At 34.6% G+C, this 13,336-nt stretch overlaps 1 protein-coding gene across 1 annotated transcript; it reads right to left on the bottom strand.

Annotated features, from left to right (window-relative positions):
• Positions 1–2,980: 2,980 nt before the first annotated feature.
• On the bottom strand, positions 2,981–12,102 carry LOC129873079 (uncharacterized). The gene is made up of 8 exons (XM_055948080.1): positions 11,631–12,102; positions 11,465–11,560; positions 10,751–10,861; positions 9,761–10,070; positions 9,243–9,333; positions 4,620–4,962; positions 4,043–4,191; positions 2,981–3,886 (listed from the first exon to the last, which is right to left on the bottom strand). Exons 1-8 carry the CDS (start codon positions 11,922–11,924, stop codon positions 3,358–3,360), a joined length of 1,923 nt encoding a protein of 640 aa, XP_055804055.1. The 5' UTR covers positions 11,925–12,102; the 3' UTR covers positions 2,981–3,357.
• Positions 12,103–13,336: the final 1,234 nt, after the last annotated feature.

The raw sequence follows: 13,336 nt of genomic DNA, 5'->3' as shown, positions 1-13,336 counted from the left end.
CCTTATTACTGAACATTGTCACATCATGAGAATGGATCATTAAAAAAAATTATTACAATGTTGAACCATCATCAATGACTTTGTTTGATCTCTTTGAACCTAGATCTTGGGATCTCCAGTCTTTTAGGTAGAGTTACCACCACAATGATTTGTCCTCGGCCATAGTCCCATTCCCTTTGATGATCTCTCAACTCCCTCTCTAGTTAGGCTTTTTGTAAGTGGAGTCGATACATTATTCTTTGACTTTACATAATTAATTGTGATAATTTCACTAGACAGTAGTTGTCTAATGGTATTGTATCTTCGTTGTATGTGATGAAACTTACCATTATACATTACGCTCTCAACTCTTCCTATTTCAGTTTGACTATCACAATATATGGATATAGAAGCCATTGATTTTGGCCAAAATGGAATATCTTCTAAGAAGTTTGAGTGCCATTTAACTTATTTACCGGCCTTGTCTAAGGTTATGAACTCAGACTCCATCGTGCAGTGAGCTATACATGTTTGGTTGGATGATTTTCAAGATATTTCTCCTCCACCAATAGTGAAAACGTATTCACTTGTGGACTTAATTTTAGTTGACCTAGTAATCCAATTTGCATCACTATATCCTTCAACAACTGCTGGATACTTGTTGTAATGGAAAGCAAAGTTTTGAGTGTGTTTTAAATATCCCAAAACTCATTTCATTGCCATCCAATGATTTTGATTAGGATTACTTGTGTATCGACTCAATTTACTTATAACACAAGCTATGTCTGCTTGTGTACAGTTCATGATGTACATCAAACTTTCCAACACTCTAGCATAATTCAATCGAGACTGACTCTTACCTTTATTCTTAGCAACATCAAGGTTCACATTAATTGATGTTTTTGCACTTTTGAAGTTTAAGTACTTGTATTTTTCATCTACCTTTTGGATATAATGAGATTGACACAATGCTAGATCTTGAGGAGCTTTGTGAATCTTAATTTCCAATATCAAATTGGCAACTCCTAAATCTTTCCTATCGAACTTACTAGAAAACATACGTTTAGTAGCATTTATGTTAGCAATGTTGTTACTCATTATTAGCATATCATCCACATATAAACGAACAATGACAACTTTGTTTGGGGTGTCTTTAATGTAAATACAATTATTATATTCATTAATGTTAAATTCATTTGCTAATATGATTTGGTCAAATTTCGCATGCCGTTTCTTAGGTGATTGTTTTAGTCCATAAATTGACTTAACAATTACATACTTTCTTTTCTTTACCAGGAACCACAATGCCCTCGGATTATTCCATGTAAATTTCTTCCTCCAATTCTCCATTTAAGAAAGATTTTTTTACATCCATTTGATGGATTTCAAGGCCATATACCGCATCTAATGCAATTAACATCCGAATGGATGTAGTTCTAATTACAAGTGGGTATGTATCAAAATAATCAAGGACTCCTTTCTGTCTAAAGCTTTTAACGACAAGTCTTGCCTTGTATTTGTCAATAGTTCCATCAACTTTCATTTTTCTTTTGAAGATCCATTTTGAACCTAAAGGTTTGTTTTTTGGAGAAAGATCAACCAATTCTCAAGTTTGATTACCCAAGATTGAATCAATCTCACTATTGACAATCTCTTTGCAAAAAGATGAGTCTGCAGAATGTTTGAGGCTCATGTTCGAGAAAAAATGTTACAAAATCATATCCAAAGGATGTAGATGTCCTATAACATTTATTGCTCCTTGAAATCTCTTTATTAGGTATATTCTCCTTTGATTTTTCTCGAGGTCGTTAGACCTTATACTAGACAATTCAAGTCTAGTTTTAAAACATTGTGAAAATGAATGGCCAAACACAACTCCTACTCCAACTTCAAAAAATTCAGTAAAATGAATAATATTTGGTTTCATTGCCAAACACGACGTCTTGAGATTCATATCTACATATTTGTTTTGTGAGGCTTACGGCCTAAGCGTTCGACCGTGCGCTTTAAAAATCTAACCATTAACGTTCGGGCTCATTCGACGATTTCTATCAAAATCATGTGTCAAAGTTCCCAATTAGCATTGTTGACCTTCAAATTCTTTAACAAATGAATGGTAAAAGTTCAATTCATCTATAGAAATATGAAAATTGAAAGTAACATAAATAACGAGTAATAATATTTCATGATTACTAATTTAGAACATTGTGAAAATGAATGTCATTTGAACATCCTTATGAAAATAGACATCTGAAATTTGTATATCACTTTCGATTAGTCTTCATGTCTTAATTTTCTCTTAATATTATCAGATTTTTATTATTTTATCATTTGAAAGTAATTTTATATTTTTTAATAAAGAAGTAATGTTTCAAATTTTAGTACTGACAATGTTTATTTATTATTTACTTTTAGAGAAGTAATATGTATAGTTTGATTATTTTTTTACGAAATTGTAATTATTTACTAGTTTGAAAGTAAGACATTGTTGATTTGCATTTCATGATAACTTTAAACTGTTGAATTTTTTATACTTACAAAAATATGTTAAATATTTGTTTCTGGGAGTTCCTTAAATTTTCTTAATTTTTATGTATCTTTTATATTTTTTATATTATTTTGCTATTTATAAAATATAAAAAGAGATGGTCAAGGGGTAGAAGTTAGAAGCATCGGGTGGATAGGGAGAATACAATAAATATAGAATCTTGCTTATAAAACTTGTTTTCCCTACTTCCATTAAAAAGGTTATTTTCCTCATTTTTAATAAACATGTTTTCCAAAGATTTTTTCCAAACCAAACATAAGAAAATATTTTCCTCCCTACTAAACCCACCCGATTCATTGTTTTTGAGCTACATTCTTGCAAAATTACATATAGGCTACGTAATTGAAATGTATGTGTATCATGTATGGATTGTAGTTACGTATCCCTCATTTAAAAAATCATGCTACTTCTTTTGTGTTGCTATCTTTCAAGAAATAACATATAACTAGTTGGTTTCCTTCATGAAAGATATGCTATTGTAACAATGAACTTATTTTGATGGAGCCTGTCGTGCATAATAAACTCCATACATACGCTTTTTTTATGTCGAAGAGCGTTTTTTTGGAACTACCATTTAGAAATTACAAAATTACTCATTGTTATAGCTATTACAGCCCAAGGGAGCTAACTACCCATCAATGTTTGTGCCATTCAAAGGCGAAATACATCCCTCCAGCTTCCAATCACAGGCCAGGAAAGGTAGACCCTAAACAACATAAACTTAAATTCGAAAAAAATGAATTTTGCATGCATTGATACCGAAGTAATGAGATAAACAAAATTTCAATAGTTCACGTCAATGAAAATACTTGTTATCTTTGTGGTGCTAGTTAATTCCCCTGGTAGGATGGCTCAACCCCTTCAGCAGCTAGTTTTATTCGTTGGTGATGTTCTGCAACCTTGTAATCTACAATTTCCTTGAACAGTTGAGAATCAAGAACGCAATCTGGGCTCCCATATACAGTTGCTTGAACACTAGCCACAAGTTTTGCAATCTCACGCCCAGAGAATCCTTCTGTCTTCTTAGCAGCTTCTCTGATCACGTCATCAGACAAATCTGTTATAGTTATCCTTTGTGGGCTCTTCTTGAAGAGGTACCCCCACTTAGAATTGTTGTCATTGTCACCTTCACCAGCAAGGTACTTGTTCAAATAGAGCTTCAGCAATTGGAAACGCTCATCCTCTTGAGGGAGAGGGAATTCAATAACTTCATCTATACGGTCAGTGACAGCACTGTCAAGATCTCCTGGCCTGTTGGTAGCGAGGACAAGAACTACATCTCGTGACTGGTCCCCTGTTCGAAAGAGTAGAGCATTCAAAGCGCTTCGCTGAGCTTCACTCATGTATGTACTATTCCGCCTGAGATCAAAGAAGAGCACTGTCCTTTAAAAATTGTATTTCTAGTAGTTGATGCTACATTTAGAAAAGTAACTCAAAAACAGCAGCATATCATTATCATTAAGCAGATAAGAAGTAGCATTTAATCGGAAGCAGCTGCACTTAAATTTAACTTACTCGCACAAAAATGCATCAGCCTCATCAATGAAAAGTAGTAAGCCTTTCTTTGATTTTTTGGCCCAATCAAATATTTCGTGAATTTTGGTGACAGCCTGTGCACCCAGGGGTGCAACATCTCCTCCGGTCATCATAGCATAGTCTAAACCCTGTCATATTCAGACAACTTTTTTAGCTAAAGACTTATTTTTGGAATCAAAAGAGGAAAAGAGTGAAACAAAAGAGAGTTATTTCCTTCCTTTTATTCGTTAACTTCAAAAATGCAAGAATCGTGAGAGCTCGATTTTCTTCCCTTTTTAAAAGTTTGGTAGGGGAAGAGGGGGGAAAGCAGTAACTTTCTGGCTATAGTTCAGAAAAGTGAGAAGTTAGTCCGTTATTGCCATAAGCAGTTATTCATCCTGCTCAGTAGATGAAAGGGTATTTACGTTAAAAAAATACAAGAAGCAATTAACGATGGTTGCCCAAAAATCCTGTATTAACAGCACAAAAACATCCACACTTATTTATTTATTGAACAATTAACTAGTGGAGTAACAATTATAATTGGGGAACAAGGAAAAATACAAGGAAAGTGTACCGATTTTCTTGCTATTTCCCTTGCAACCATTGTTTTCCCAGTGCCAGGAGGACCATAAAAGAGCATATTGCGAAATGGTGCCTGGTGAGACTTGGTGTTTGCTGTGGCCCTAGCAAGGTGTTCTATTCTCCTCTGAAGAGAAGGATGCAGAATAATGTTTCCAAAAGCAGATTTACTTTGTCCAGTTGCTGGCAAACCAGCAGCTGTACCAAATTTGAGTCCTTTGTTTGCTACTTGAGAAATCATCCAAGACCAAGGAAATCTTGACATGGATGATTCACGAATTAACGAGGGTTGACCAAGAATTCTGTTAATATATCCCCAGGTAACTCTTGCACCTTCCCTGTATTAACAGAAAAAATAAGAACAAATATGTATAATTACTACTCTAAAGATTAAATATCAATGAGCCAGCAGATATAATTAAATAGGACATTAAGTACGAATTGGTCAGTAGACAAGACACAGCCAAATCCTCTCAAGATTAGCAAATTGATGATCATATGATTACTTGCGCAAGTCTTTCCTTACACCTAATTGTTATGCATAAACAAGACAAACTCAGTTGTAAGGTGCTTTCAATGATTAAATTAATTACCATATTACAAGTAATCAAAAACTGAAAGACTTACTAAAGTTCGAAACAAGGCCAAATACACCGGCAGACCCTCAAACTTGTAATCATTTTTCATTTTGGCACCTCATCTCTGCAGGGTACCTATTGAGTACCTCATGTTGCCAAATTATGCCTACTAAGCATTTTGAGGACATGTAAACTGAGTGTTTGGCACTTCTTCTCAGCGTAAGAGCCTAAATTACTTATACACCTCACTGGAAAAAGTAGAAAGTTTGAACTATTTCTATTTAGCCAATTCTTTCCACATTAGTTTCACCATGGTTTCTTCAATACTATATTCACTTACCCTACCTGCTTAGAAATACTTTACCTAAGCGAGGGTCTACAAGAAATGCCTCTCTGCCTTCACAAGGTAGGGGAAGGTATGTGTTCACATCACCCTCCCCAAACACCACTTGTGGGATTACACTGAGTATGTTGTTGTTGTCGTCTTTCTCCGGCCACCTTCATCTCTTCCACCACTACCATTGTTTTCTTCTTCAAATCTGCCACGCCCATGCACTCGCCACCTCTTCTTCCTCCATTAAATCCAACAACCACACGTGGGAACTTCAAAAAATTCCTGCATTAACTTCTTCATTACTCAAACCATCACCATAAACCTAGTTACATCTCAAATGATTCACATTGTCTTGCTCTGGAGGCTAACATTCTCCTCATCAAAACAAACAATTGGCTCACCTTCTTCTTGCAAAATTTAAGCAAGTTAAAATCATAGCCCTCTCCCTCACGATCACCCAAGACCTCCTTCACAAGATTCAACCAAAATTTACCTCCTACAAGACACCTTTCCCCACTGCAATACCATCCCAAAATTCACAACTGACCTTAACACCCTAACAATAAGCACAACTTCAAGAATATTTTTATCCCTGACCATTCAAAGAATTATAAATTGATCTTTGATTAACATGCTCGAAGTTTGGCTCTTCCCCCAATAATCTCACTGTAAATGGATACCAAGAGAACAAGAATACCCATATCAAGATGGATCTTTAATTCATAATGGGTGTTTTAAGATAATAGTGAAAACCCATTCATAATTTTTTTGAGCATTGGTAAAGTTGTATTCTTCAGCATTAAGGACATGTTGGCCACCTTCAAAAACTTACAGCCCTAACCAAAATTACAAGCTTCCTATTAAGTCTATAATTTGATCTACATCTTCTATACAGACCTGAACAAACCCATTCATAATTAACGTTAAATATTTTATGTTTTCCTTAAAAAAGTTTCGAAAGAGCAAAATGAAGGAGGAGGTAAAAGAAAGAAGTAAAAGAAATAAAATGGGAATAAGAAGAAGAAAGAGGGAGAAAATAGTTTCATAAGTGAAGGGTAGAAGATGAAGTAGGGGGTGGAGGGAAGAAGATGAAGGGAAGGGAGGTTTCTGAAAGATGAGTATTTTTAGACCTAAAATTCACATGTCATCGTTCCATTCGTCCATTTTGCAGGTCATGAGCACGCGCTTTGTGTTCTGTTTACCAGTTGTTAGTGAAGGGTTTAACAGATACAGTTAACGTGAAGTATTTAATAGGTACCACACAGAGCTAAGGTACCAAAATGAAAAATCGTGGAAAGTCTGAGGGTCTAACGATGTATCCGGCCAAGAAATAATGTAGGTCGACTACGAAAATTCTCACATAAAGACCAACTCAAAGCGACTACCAGATTTCTATAAGCAATTTAAATTTTCCCCTGAGAAAACTAAACAAAGAATAATGCTACATCAGTGTTGTGAAAAAGCGCCGAAGCGCTCGCTTTAAGCGTGAAGCGAAGCGAGGCACTAGCGCTTCAACACCGTGAAGCGAAGCGATTTCAAAAAAGTGTGCGCTTCATGGGAGAAGCGAGAAGCGCGCTTCATCTAGAAGCACGCTTCACCTAAAAGCGAGAAAAAAGCTCGCTTTTTTTGAAAAAGCGGCACTAGGGTTTTTTTTAAAAAAAAAATCTGTAAAACTTATAATTAATTGTTCCAAGCTGCAGCGACTTCTTCTTCAACTTCGACAGTTCAACCAGGTTAGTTTCTCTTCTCCTCTTCTCCTCTTCTTCTCTTCACCTCTTCTTCTCTTCTTTTGTTATTGTTTCTATTTTTATTTCCATTCAGCAGTTCTGCCGTCTGCGCAACTGCCGTCTGCGAAGAATTATTTTTTTCAACTTTTATTCAACAGTTTGGGCATTTTTTTTAAGATAAAGCATATGCTCTGGTTTTTTTCCACATAGTCTGGCTGTTTTATTATTTTTTTTTAATTTTTCTGCAGTTGCTCTTTTAATTTTGCTGCAGCTGCTCTGTTATTGTTTTGACAATTTGACTTGTGTGACTGAATTATTATTCTATTTTTTCTTTGTAGTAAGTTGTATTTTCTTAATGGCACAAAAAGAAATCCATCTTGGGCATATGGAATTGCCATGGGAAGTAACACCAAAATCAAATGTGTTTTTTGTGATATGACATATAATGGCGGAATATTTCGTCACAAGAAGCATCTTATTGGTGGTTATAAGATGTTAAAGTGTGTCCAAAGGTCCCGAATAGTGTGAAGGAAGAAATAAAAGAGTATTTTACGAAAAAAAATGAATTTAAAACTCAAATGAATCCTGAAGCATCCATGGTTAATCTTGTTGATGATGATGAAATGGATGATGAAGTTGAAGTGAATATGCCAATGGGGCATATTTATTATCTATGCATATTTTATATTTTATATTTTTATACTAAATAGCGCTTTTTCTGAAAAAAGCATGCGCTTCGCTTCACGCTTCTCGCTTCTGTGAAGCGAGCCCCTGTCGCTTTTTTCCGCTTCTCGCTTCTCAAAACACTGTGCTACATTTTAATATATTGTCTTCAAGTCAAGATCCATTAATTTGCTTATATGTTTGAGCAAACAGAATGTGAATGAGCATAATCAGGACTCCAGTCCAAATTAGCTCATAGAACCCAACCTCCAGGGCAGAATGGGGTCAAAGATTATAGATCAATGTGAAAGACAAGCCTTTCTCTTGTAGAAGGGTAACAAAAGGTGACACTGTTTATCAAGTGGGACACAAATGGACATTTCAACAGATAAATGTCCCCAGGATTATAGTAACGAAATAAGGTAATAAACAAGGGAAGTATAGAAATATCACATGGTTAATTGATAAGTCATATATAATTATGCAAAACCTCTAGCTACGTCATTCACATGGCAAATAATGTAAATGATGCTTTCTTTTTTTCATATGGACAATTAAGCTCTCAATTTGTTTCCTTATTTTCGTCAACTAATGAATTTTTTTCCTCACATTCAATCGAATGAGTTCAACCACATGTAAGTTGATATTTAATTCTCTAAACCCACCAGTTTAGTAGAAAGACCTAGAATCTCTTTAATTTTAGCAAATCCCACAAATAAAGCTCTTTTTATTCACTACTATCCTCCTAAAATAACAAGACAAAAAGATAATGCAACCAACATGAATGAGCAAAAGACAAAAAATCTAAAAAGTATCCTGCCAAGATCTTGTCTTAGAGAAATCTAAACTACTGATTATTGGATTGAGACAGGTTCAATATAGTAACGTGGATAGTGAGGATTCATATAAGTTATAACCGACCTAAACTAGTTTAGGCTTGAGACATTTTTTATAGGTAGTATGGACATGCTCACAGAAAATAAACTAGTACGAACAAGCTTCAATTGTCAAAAACATTCAGTAACCCTTACCTGTACCAAACTTCTTTAAGAGAATATGGTAAGAACTGTTCAAGGAAAAATACACATCAAGAAGCGGTATATAATTAAGAGGTCATAATATCGCACCACTCTATCACCATTAACCATGGTACTAAAACTGTTGTAGATCTTGTGGCTGTCCTACATCTATTGATACCAAAAGACAGTTATAGATCTTGGTTATAGGAATGCAGGAGATGTACACACTTTGAATATCACTGCCGTAAGTTTGACTTTTATGAAAGGGAAAAGGAAATGAAAGAGTAGAATATAGACCTGGTGGTATAAACTCCAGCAGCCAATGCAGTGACTCCACCAACAGTCATTACCAATTTACTCCTATCAGTCAATAGAATCCGGAAGCCCTCTGCAAATTGGATTGAGAAACAGTTCCATTGACTCTTGCTCTAAAAGAGTATAATTAAAAAGATGTATTAATAATGTAATAGCAGAACATTTTCAATAGCCTATTCTATGTGGTTCATCATCCAACGCCCTCCTAAAAACCATCACACTTTTTTTTTAGGTACTCTTATCCTGGTCTATCATACGGAACAACTTTGCTAATATGATGATACAACTACAAAAAGTAACAGAGAAAAAATAAAATCTATAAGTAAGCAAGTAGTAGAGAACTGATACGAGTTTCCTTCCCCTTTTATTGTGGGTTCTTTGGGATAAGTACAAAGTGGTAACAGTTCCTATCAAAAGAAGCACTGGATATGCCAATTGTATTTTCATGCACAAGATGTCAGTGAGTTTTTTGTTCAAATAGAGTAACAACATTAGCATACCTTCAACATGACTGAAAGTTGTATTAATGGCTGCAAGCCACTTCTCTCTTTCACCATTTATTCTTTCTATCAGCATCCTCCTTTTATGATCTTCAGTCAGTTTAGCTTCATGTGCCCTACCTTCTGCCTCAGCCATGGCCTTCACTCTTATTGTTTCTCGTTCTATTTCAGCTCTCTCTTTTTCAGTTTGTCTTTGTTGTGCTTGAATTTGATCTTCTGTTGCTCGTCTAGCTTGTTCTTTTCGTAGTGAAGACTCCTCTTGCATTTTAACCAGTTCAGCATTGTGTCTCCTTTGAGCTTCATGATCTGTCTGAAATCATGATATAAAGAGCAGTCAACTAGGTCCCTGTGTGAGATCATTTCAGCATTCAAGAACAATATACACATTCTATGCTATCTGAAATAAACAAAAATGCAGATTTACAGTGTGCACAAATTTCAGGAAGAGTAATGATTGGTAGAGTTTTTGTGAAGAGAAGGATGGAGCATCAGCGGTGCTACTGAGTATTAAAGCTTAACCTTTTGAACACTTTAAAGTTGGTTTGTTTCAAGAATCAACTAGTGGGAACGGGAGATGGTGCTAGGATTCCCCTTTTTTAAATGATTACTGTTTAACTGATCCCCATCGACTTTGAAAGCTCTAGACCTCAGACAAACATTGTTTAGCTACACTGATGAAACCCTGTTTATCATAGGCCAACTTGTTCTCTTCTCTAGCCCTTTATCATTGATAACGTCTACTTCTTAAATTAAATTACAAATATCAAAATTGTAAGCATAGGTATACAACGTGGTAAGAATTACCAGTTTTTTTATATAAAAAAAAGAAGAAAAAAGTGTATACGGAGTGGTATGTAAGCACAGGTATACAACTTGAGTTCTATATTACACATTCTAATAAACTATAATTTCTCCCAAGCACTTTGATACTCAAGATGCCATGTCCTAGCTGAATCAAGTCTAACTAAGAAAGCAAATCACTCTACAGACCTGCATTCTTTTCCTAGCCAATTCATCTTCGTATCTTAGCATTTGTGCCTTGGCTTGTGATTGTTGTTGATAAAGATTCCGCTGATCTTCTCCCCATTGTCGCTGTTTATCCTGCACTTAGACAAGTGCATTTGATACAGTGTAAAAGAAACCTGATAATAGCTAAGCAAAAAGTTAAAGAATACTCACAGCTGAATGTATCAGCATTATAAAACAATGATAGGGTGCTTTAAGCATGTACACCAGAATCAAAGCAACTATCTCATCTTAAGAGGCAATAATGCACATTAAGGTCACATTTGGTTTTTGGTTTTGGTTTTGGAAGAACTGTATTTGAAATATTCTTTAAAACAGTTACTTGTATGGACTAGATTGTTACTCAACATATTGGTTGGTTAATGTATTTTACAAAAAATGGTTAGACTACATTGTTTCCGGAAGTCACTACGACATGATTTGGCAAAACTTTTTTAGAACTAAATCAATTTGGCTTTGCCGAAATTGTTCTCTTTGAAACCAAAACAAACGGTCGTTTCTGTTTTAAAGATTGCTTTAGTTAAGGATTTTCTTTTTACTTCTATCAACATAGAAAACAAGATTACTAATATGTTTCCTACATTTATCTACAGAATTCTATGAGAATTACAACTATCATCTATTAATCGATCTCCATTTGACATGGTTTACGTGTTATCCGTAGTCAAAAAAACTTACAATATCTGCTTGAGCCTGGATTGCTTCAAAATGAACTTTCTCAGCAGCAATATCCGCAAGCCGAGTTTTTTCCTGCTTTCTCATCACATCAAACACCTTCAACAAAAAGCAAAAAAACAAAATTAGATTAATTCGTTCACGGAAAATTTACAAAGAAAGCACTCACCTGTTTGTGATAAGGAGAACTGTTGATTTCCCTAAGAGCTTTTGCACCTCTTTCTAACGATTCCGGGTTGAACCCACCTCTTGAATCTTCAGAAGAATCCTTTGCATCTGACTCGGAAGAGTCCGTCTGAGGACTCTCAGAAGAAGATGAAGGCACAGAAGGAGATGGAGATGAAAAAGGGTTCAAGCGAAACGGAGAGTCGGCGTACGCGCGGTTGGGGACAGTGGAAGATGTAGCAGCAATGGCAGCTGCAGCTGCCATTGCTGCCATTGAAGATAACCTCGAAGCAGTCATTATTAACAAAGCAATTTCATGCTTGAATGCAACATTGAGTTCTTCGATGTCTGGTACGAGCGAGCTTAAACCCTGCGACTATGGGGTGGTCAAAACTAGGGTTTAAGAGGATCGATTAGTTGACCGGTTAGATTGGGGATATTCTTGTAATTTTGGTGCCGCCTTTTGTCCAACATTTCTTGTGCGGGGAGTAACCCGGGTGGGGCTTTGTTTTGGGCCAATTGGTAAGTGGTTTGAATGCAGCCCAACATCTATATATTATTAAAAGGAGAGGATAAAGCCACCACATTCATCCAAGTGGTAGCCTATGAATTTGCCATGTGTCATCTTAGAAAAATAATTAGTTACACTAGATAATAATTAACTAACTTTTAAGTTTTTATACCTTTTTTTTTATAAATTTAATTTTTGAATAATGTTTTTATTTTTTTCATTTTCTCTAAATACAAATTGTGACAATTTTGTAGTCATAGTAATAATTTTTAAATTTTTCATTTTAAAATATCTTTCATATTATATTACTATATTTTTAAGAAGAAAAAAAAAGTCAGCCATTAAATAAGATAAGATATTAGAAACAAACGGCATAATATCCAAAAATACCAAAAAAATAAGAATCACCTATTTGATTGAATTTTTTTAACGAGTTTCAAGTATTTAGAAAACAAAGTGCAACATAACCCCCGACTCACATTTCTTTTATTACATTTTTATATAAATAGTTTTATACAACAACAACAACAACCCAGTGAAATCCCACATCGTGGGGTCTGGGGAGGGTAGAGTGTACGCAGACCTGACTCCTACCAATGTAGGACGGCTGTTTCCGAAAGACCCTCGGCTATATAAATAGTTTTATATCTATGAAAAAAATTACAAAAGATAAAGGTAAAATTTGAATTAATAATTACAATTTTGGAGGTGGTTATAACTTTCCTACTTTTACCATATTTAAATTATTTAAAATTATCAACAAAAACGCTTTTATCGTAACAAAAAAAATAAATTTGATATTTATAAATTAAAAAGATTATATCGAAACAAAAAAATTAATTTGATATTTGAAGGTTATCAACTCCTAATATATCTCAACTACTTCCCACTTTCACATTCTAAATCAAAACATTCCGAATAAAAAATCAAATGAATTGACCAAAACAAAGTAGTTGAGATACTTGATTTTTCAGTTTTTCCGTTTTAAAAATACTCGATTTTTAAGCTTTAAAAAATAAATTTAAATTATTTAAATCTGTAGTTATGGACGACTTGACACATGGCATCACCACAAAAATTAAAAATGTCAATTGACAAATAATAAAAAATGCTAAATAAGTAATATGTACAAAAAAACACATTAATGAAGGGTCAGTTAAAAGTAAAATCAATCAAAAAAAATAGACCCAATAAAATAT

Source organism: Solanum dulcamara, chromosome 11 (genome assembly GCF_947179165.1).
Source record: "Solanum dulcamara chromosome 11, daSolDulc1.2, whole genome shotgun sequence".
In the NCBI taxonomy this organism is placed as follows: Eukaryota; Viridiplantae; Streptophyta; class Magnoliopsida; order Solanales; family Solanaceae; genus Solanum; species Solanum dulcamara.
The sequence above is the reverse complement of the archived record's forward strand: the minus strand, read 5'-3'. Positions and strand labels throughout refer to the sequence as shown.